Genomic DNA, 8,326 nt, shown 5'->3' with positions numbered 1-8,326 from the left:
TATGATGCTAGGTAAAGGACTTCACTTCTCTGGGACCAGCCTGTAGGTCTATGAATGGCCTCGCCCCACTCCTACCCCTCCACCTCCACCTCACCTACTTCTCTAAGAGTCCCTCTCATGCTGAACCAAGACAAGAGCCCAATTAAGACAGTGGGATTCAATTAGGCATATTTTAAAACACCTGAATACTAATCAACTTTTAAGCCTTTCACTTACTGCATATACTGTATCAAATGGTGAATAAAATGAATATGAGAATGAAAACAAAAAATGAGATGAGTCAATGAAGAAAAGGACACATTCATGCCCGCCTCAGTGACTCAGTGTGTGAGAAAGTAGGCTCAGCAGGGCTCTGACACAAGAGCATGTGCTCTGCAACCAGGATATGCTCGATCCCCTTGTCAATGAACTGATCTTTGAACTATATACCTACTTTTCAGTTATCGACATCCTATTTTCCAACACTTCATACCACAGTAAAAAGAAAAATAAAAATCTACTAATAAAAAAGAAAAGCCAAAAAATAAGAAAAAAAACTACTGATGTATTTTGTGCCTAACAATGTGCAGCAGGTATGCAAGGTAAGAACACTGCTGGCTATGAAGCTAAGGTGATGTGTAAGCTTGGCTGGGCCATCACTACTGGTGGTTGAGAGTTACACAGCATCATCTGGCAGTTCTGAATGAGGAAGACATCACTTTGTGATATAATGAAGTCATCCTCCATTTTTGTACAACACTAATTATTACTAAGCAATCTTGTCTTTGGAACTTATCCAAGTTGGTAAGTGATGAGCTATGGATACAGAGTTCCATAATAAAGACTATTTGAGGAAACAGTAGAAGAGTGTGATGATATATCCAATTTGTAAATAAAACAAAATAAAAATCAATGACTTGGAGAAACAATTCACAGTACTTTATTTCATTTCATTAGATAACATGCTCCCAATTAATATTACAATTAATAATTTCTTCTTCTTGAAAAAGCCCTGACTCAAAAAAATCTGAGTTAGATTACCATAGTATTTTTTGTTACTAAAATATTATTTGTTTAAATATTTTAACTTATGGTCAAAAATCTTTTTCATACCAGCAATCCCTTAATCACAAAAGAAACAGAAAGAGATATTGTAGAAATTTATCTCCAATACAAATAATTTGTGTCTTGTAATCTTTCTAGGTTTTGTGTATGTGTGTGTATGTATATGATAGTATTTACTATGGTTGACTGTATCTCTCATGTCACAGATGTAGTGGTATAGTAAATTTCCCACCAAGGGGACTCACAGAAAGGACAGTCTGGAGCTTTTCTATGAGATGTGGACATGCTGAAAGAGTTCTGATATTTTCACACAAAAACTGGAACAACACTGAAAAAATTAGAAAGTGGAATCAGAGATTCTCTTTCCTTTGCATATTTAATAAACATTGATCAAGAATCTGTGTGCAAGGCTGTGGGTCAGGGGCTGAGGGGGAAATCAAGCAAAGATGTGGCTTGAAGGAGCAAATCTGGCATTGACTACCAGAGCCCAACATCAAGAAGAAACACTGAAGGCATGGTGGGGTTCCCAGAATCCTGTGGGAGGAAGGCATCCCCAGTCATTTTCTTTGGGTTCTAAGCCTGTCACCGATACCTCTGTGTTAGTAGACCTAATCTCGCAACTTGCCCTGCCCAGGTACTCCCTCTGTTTCTGCTTTCTCTGGAGTTTAAGACCTCAGCTCTTGCCTTACAAGTGTCTAATAACTGTCTAGAGTTAATGTGTTGTAGAAGGGTCGGTCTCCTATCTTGGTACAGAAAGATGGAAAATTTTGAGGAAGGAGGGCTAGAATAGAAGAGAGAAGTGTAGATGTTATAATCAGATTAGAAGGCTGAGGGGAGGGAGGGTGGGAAGAATGCCAGCAGGTAGATTTACTACATAGGACACTAACAGGTAGCCTAGATATGTTAAGGTAAAGCCTTGTTTAAATACAAATGTGGGTGATAAGTTTGGGAAATTAAGAATCTTACCTATCAGGTGTCTGACATTCAGTTTGCAGGCCAGGAGGAGCACCAAATGTATAAAGGCAAGGCTGTGACTTGCTTTAAGCATAAGTCTGAAAAAATTAATTCTGTGGCCCCCCAATAGGGTGGAAAACTTAGATATTAAAAGGCTGCTACTGTGCTGCAGGTGGTGAGAAAGATGGCCTTTGGAATAGGAAGTGTGCCCTGAAGTGACGGAAGAACCTGTCCAGTCTGCCCAGTGCTATCCTAGAGGAAAGCACCCACAACCACCGTGAGGTGCTCAGCCAGGAAGATGTGGAGAACACCAACAGCGTCAATGATCTCAGTGTGTGAAACTGAAACTTTCTCTACTTCACCCTTAAATACAGTCTACTCAAGTTCAGCCATGGAATATGAAAGAATAATGAGAAACAAGAGAGTCCTAAATAACTCCAAAAGCAAAAGACTTTGTAGAAAGTAGATCAAGTAAACATTGCACTTTTACTCACCACCCACCCGGGTGGGTGGGGGGGGGGAAGGTGGAACCTAATGTCAAAGTAGAACAAGCTCTTAAATGTTTTCTTTACGTCTGCTTTTTGTGTTTTGGTCTGTAAGCAATCAAGATAGAGAGAGATGCTATTCCAAAAAGGAATGTCTGTATAAACCAGAGGAGCCGAGCCCGATCATTTGTGATGCCTTTATATCTGAAAAGAAAAAAAAAAGAGCAAAATTTAAATATGAGAATTTTAAGTGGTTGAGTAGAAATTACTGTGGTCCGTGTTACCAAAAAAAAAAAAATCTGCCAACTTCTTTTCTTGGATTTATATTACAATATTACGATTCTCTGTCTGAAACAATTCATTTGGTTTTCTTTTTTAATATGTGTACCTAACATGGAGCAGGCTTCACCAAAAATACAGTCCTGCTACTGTCCAGGGAAACTCTGTTACAAAATCGTCCTTCACATGATTCTCACATGCAGACACAGTAAGCAACACTGCTATAAATGAGGAACAGATGCTTTGATGATACAACTCTGGGCAAGTAACTCAAGCTCTCTCAGAATCAGTTATTTATTAGAAAATTAGAATTAATAGTACCTAGCATCTCAAGTTTTAAGATTATTTATGAGACGATAGAAAGTAGGGGAGCTCAGGTGGCCTAGTCCAGAGGAAATGACATTGCTAGCAAAAGCTGCTCTTCTCTGGCAGTTCAAATCCACTAACAGCTCTGTGAGAGAGAGATGTCTCCTGGATTCACAGGCTTGGAAACCCATGGAGGGTTAGTTATGAGTTGATTCTGATTCATGGCAATGAATGAGTAAGTGAATATCCACAAAGTATTGAATAGAGCACAGGGAGCTCTGGTGGCATAGTACACAGTGAGTTGCTTTACAAACCCAAAGGTGGCATCTTTCTGGAGGTTCAAATACACCAGCAGCCTCATGGAGAAAGATGAGTAACCCACTGGAGGAGGAGCTATGAGTCAGCTCCAAGTTGATAGCAATAAAAGGGGAGGGGAAGTAGAACATGGAGCAAAATAATAGTCAATAACCTACTTATAGTCTTCCAAATTAAACTGTCTAAAATAGAGTCCACAGAGTTAAAATACCACCCTGACTATATCCTACCTGAATTTAGAGAGACAATCTTAACAATAGATTTGATGAACTAAATAGGAATGAGCAGATGAACTGTGGAATGTCATGAAGGACACCACACATGAAGAAAGCTAAACATAAAAATAGGCAAGAAGTAAAAGACCAAAATAGATGTGAGAAGAAACTGTGAAACGTCCTTGAATCTGGAACAGCTAAAGCAAAAGTGGGAAATGAAGAAAATGGCTCAACAGGAGATTGGAATGTATAGCTAAGAAAACAAAACAAAACAAAATGTTAAAGTATGTCAAAGGGAATAAAGTCCTCAGTATTTCTCCAGCTGCAAAAACTAAAGAAAAAATGCAAGTCTCAAGTTACAATATTGACAAATTCTATGTGCAAAATACTGAACACAAAAAGATGATGGCAAGAATATATAGAATCATAGCTAATGTTAAATGAATCTTGGCTGAAAGCAGAGAGTACCAGAGGAATGTCTGTGCTTCATTGACTATGCAAAGGCTTTTGACTATGTGGATCACAAAAAGCTATGGCTGACTCTGAGAACAATGGGAAACCCAGAACATTTGATTGTGGTTATGCAAAACCTATACTTGAACCAAGAGGCAGTTGTCAGAACAGAGCAGGAAACACTACATGGTTCAAAATCAAGAAGAGGGTCCACTATGGATGTATTATGTCTCCATACCTTTTCAATCTGTATGTAGAACAGATCATCCGAGACGCTGGTCTGTATGAGGGGGAAGGTAGCATCAGGATTGGTGGAAGAGTCATCAACAACCTGCATTACGCAGATGATACAACCCTGCTTGCTGAAACTGAGAGGGAGCTGAAGGGCTTGCTGCAGAAGTTCAATGACTGCAGCCTTCAATACGAATTGTTGAAGCTCAACATCAATAAAACAAAGATTCTCATCACTGGACCAATCGACAGCATCAGTATGGATGGTGAAGAGATTGAGATCGTTAACAGTTTTAGTTTGCTTGGCTTCACAGCAACACTCTTCGTATCAGTAGCCATGAAATCAGGAGACAGATTGCATTGGGAAAGTCAGCTGTCAGGGAACTCTCAAGAGTACCGAAGAGCAATAATGTCCGGCTGGAGACTAAGGTGCGCCTGATCCAGGCTATAGTCTTCACAATTACGTGTTATGCATCAGAGAGTTGGACAGTGACTAGGGATTATAGGGAATTGATGCCTTTGGGTTCTGGTGCTGGAGAAGAGTGTTGAATATACCATGGACTTCTAGGAGAACAAACAGGTTTGTCCTGGAGAAGGTGAAGCCGGAATGCTCCTTGGAGTCAAGGATTCTGAAGCTTTGTGTGGCATACTTTGGGAATGTTGCAAGGAGGCACCAATCCTTGGAGAGGGACATCATGTTTGGGAGAGTGGAGGGACAGCACAGGAGAGGAAGACCCTCATTGAGATGGATCAATTCTGTGATTGGGATGGTGGGAGTGAGTGTGTGGGAGAGGTGAGGTTGGCACAGGATAGAGCAGGGATTAGGGCTCTTGCACATCTTGTACATACTCTTGCTATGAGTGGCAAGCGACTTGATGACACATAACAACAACTACAATCCAAAAGTAATGAATCATAGTTCAATCACTTTTGGAGATAACATATAATCAAGAACCAATGGGACTAAAGGAAGAGATCTAAGCTGCACTCAAGTCATCAGCAAAAAACAAGGCTCCAGGAATTAGAACACCAGTTGAGATGTTCCAAAAAGAATAGAGGTGTCCACTTGCCTATGCTAAGAAATTTGGAAGACAGCCCTAAGTAGCAAACCAACTGTAAGAGATTCATATCTGTGTCCATTCCAAAGAAAAACAGTTCAATTGGATGCAGAAATTATTGAACTGTATTATTTACAACATAATTAAGTATAATTTTGCTGAAGATAAAATTAAAAATTGTTATAGTGGTATAATGACAGAACTTCCTGTTCATTTCAGAAATGGATATGAAATAAGGAGTCTCATTGCTGATGTCAGATGGATCTTGTCTAAACACCAAAAAGATGTTTACTTGTGTTTTACTGACTACACAAAGGTGTTTGAATGTAATCCTAAGAAATTATGCATACTACTGTATGGAATGGGAATGCAATAAAATTAACTGCCTTAGGAGCTTGTATATACAACAAAAAGAAGTGAATCACACAGACTAAGGGAACACCACGTAGCTTAAAATCAGAAAAAGGTATGTGTCAGGGTTGTATTCTTTCGCCATACTTTTCCAATCTGTATGAATAAGTAAGAAATTTGTTCTTAAACATGAAATAGTAAAATATCCAAGCATCTTGGCTGTGAAGAGACTTAACAACATGAAATATACAGTGGATACAATATTATCTGATGAAGATCAGAGGTTACAGCCTTGTACAAATTACATCTTAACACAACCAGACTAATCAGTAATAGCATGATAAGTGGTGAAAAGATTTAAATCAAGAATTTCATTGTACTTGCATCCACAATCAACATCAATTTAAGCAGCAGCCAAGAATTTAAACAATGTATTGTAATGAACAAATCTGCAGCTAAAATCTTCTTCAAAGTGTTCAAAAGCAAAGCTGTCACTTTGAGGACTAAGGTGTCTCTGAGCAATGAAAGATATTATCAAACACCTCATATGCATATGAAATCTGCATATAATAATAAGGAAGACTGAAGGAAAAGTAATAAACTTTAATTATGATGTTCACAAAAATATTAAACATCCCATTGGCTTCCAGAAAAAACAAATGAATTTGTTTTGGAAAAAGTAAAGTCTCCTTTGGCAGCAAGGATGGTGTCATGATTAATATTGCATGTCAACGTGGCCATGATCGTCAGTTTATGTAACTACAATGTGCAATAAATTCTAATCTCTGTGATTAATAACGCAGGATTATGATTAGCCTGATTACGGCTAGGAGTCGTCAAAGGTATGATCTGCATGGTATTTGAGTTTGGATCTTGGCAGAAAAACTAGAGAACTGTTTATCAGATCTGCATCTGGTTCTGTGGCTCATGGTCTCTAGACATAAAGTGTGATGTACTTGTTGACTTTGAACTTGTCAGCATCTAAAGTGAACCACTGACTCTATTTTGCAACAATGATCTTTGGACAAACCAGCCTCTGATGCAGGCAGCCTTCAAAGCCTGCTATCTGTAATCCTACTTTGCACAACGACCTTTGGATGTGTTAGCCTTTGAAGCCAGCAGCCCCCAAAGCCAGAAGCCTAAAACCCTGCCTGCCTGCCCGGCTGAAGACCTGAACCCTGCCTCCCCAGAAGCCTCTTTCTTGAGGTCTAACCAGCAAACGTGAGACAAGCCCCTACAAGCACATGAGCCCTTGAAGTATCTTCCTCCCTCTCCACACCCTTCCCTCCCTAGCCTAAAAAATCAAAACCATATTAAAAAAATAATAAATTACAACCAAACAGCAATCACATCAGTTATGCAAGTATGGCCTGACACTAGAAAAACCTACATAATTCACTAGTGCAATTCACTACATAACGTACACAAAATAAAATGTATTACATAAAGAAAAAGAATCACATAATATCAAATAATGCAGAAAAGGCACTCAATGAAATCCAACTGCCATTACTGATTAAAAAATTCTCAGCAAAATAGGAGAATGGATATAACTCAACATCATTAAAGTCATATATAAAAAAGGAATAACAGAAAAAAAGAGCAATAAGCAGCATTGCTCTCAATGGAGAAAGATGGAAAGTGTTCTTCTTGCAAACAGCAGACAAAGATGTCCTCTGTCACCACTCCTATTCAATACTGTATTAATAACCCTACTCAAGGCAAAAGGGGAAAATAAAAGGCATCCATATGACATGGGAAAGGCAGAAGTGAACCTATCCCTATTTATAGATGGTTTTACACTTATATTATGATTTTATACATACACAATCGCAGACACTTGGTAAGTAAACTAGTAGAACTAACTAAAAGATTCAGCAAAGTGACAAAGTAGAAGATCAATATATAAAAATCAGAGAGATGCAGATTAAAACAGCTATGAGATGTCATCTCACCCCAGTCAGAATAGCAAAATTTAACAAAACAGCAAGCAACAAATGCTGGCTAGGTTGTGGAGAAACTGGAACCCTTATTCACTGTTGGTGGGAGTGTAAAATGGTGCAACCACTGTGGAAGGCGGTATGGTGCGATACCATTTGACCCAGCAATTCCACTACTGGGAATATACCCTACAGAGACAGAAACTGACATCCAAGCAGATATATGCACACCCATGTTTATTGTGGCTTTGTTCACAATAGCAAGGAGCCGAAAACAACCTAAGTGCGCATCAACAAACGAATGGATAGAGAAGCTGTGGTATATTCACACAATGGAACACTATGCTGCATTGAAAAACAAGGAATTAATGCAATATTATTAAAAATGGGTGACCCTGAGGACATTATGCTGAGTGAAATATCTCAGTCACAAAAGGACAAATACTGCACAGTGCCACTGTTGTAAAACAGAACTGACCTTGGGGTTGGGGAGAGACTGAAAAAGAAGGGTTCAATAATGTATGTTGTTGTTCTTATGTGCCGTCGAGTCGTTTGTGACTCATAGCGACCCTATGCACAACAGCCTTAAACCCTGCTCTATCCTGCACCAACCGCACTGTCTCTGACACACCCATCCCAATTACCCCAGTCACCGAATCAATCCATCTCATAGAGGGTCTTCCCCTCCTGCGCTG

General features: G+C 39.1%; 1 protein-coding gene across 1 annotated transcript in view; it reads right to left on the bottom strand.

Annotated features, from left to right (window-relative positions):
- Positions 1-2,566: 2,566 nt before the first annotated feature.
- Positions 2,567-8,326, bottom strand: part of LOC102867831 (transmembrane protein 254-like) — an 18,842-nt gene continuing 13,082 nt past the window's right edge. The window contains exon 4 of the mRNA XM_006887467.1: positions 2,567-2,687. Within this exon, the coding sequence (XP_006887529.1) occupies positions 2,567-2,687 (121 nt within the window). The remainder of the gene's footprint in view (positions 2,688-8,326) is intronic.

This window comes from Elephantulus edwardii, unplaced genomic scaffold (genome assembly GCF_000299155.1).
Source record: "Elephantulus edwardii isolate Elephantulus edwardi_28Jun2011 unplaced genomic scaffold, EleEdw1.0 scaffold00058, whole genome shotgun sequence".
Lineage (NCBI taxonomy): Eukaryota > Metazoa > Chordata > Mammalia > Macroscelidea > Macroscelididae > Elephantulus > Elephantulus edwardii.
This window is presented reverse-complemented; position numbering and strand designations above follow the sequence as displayed.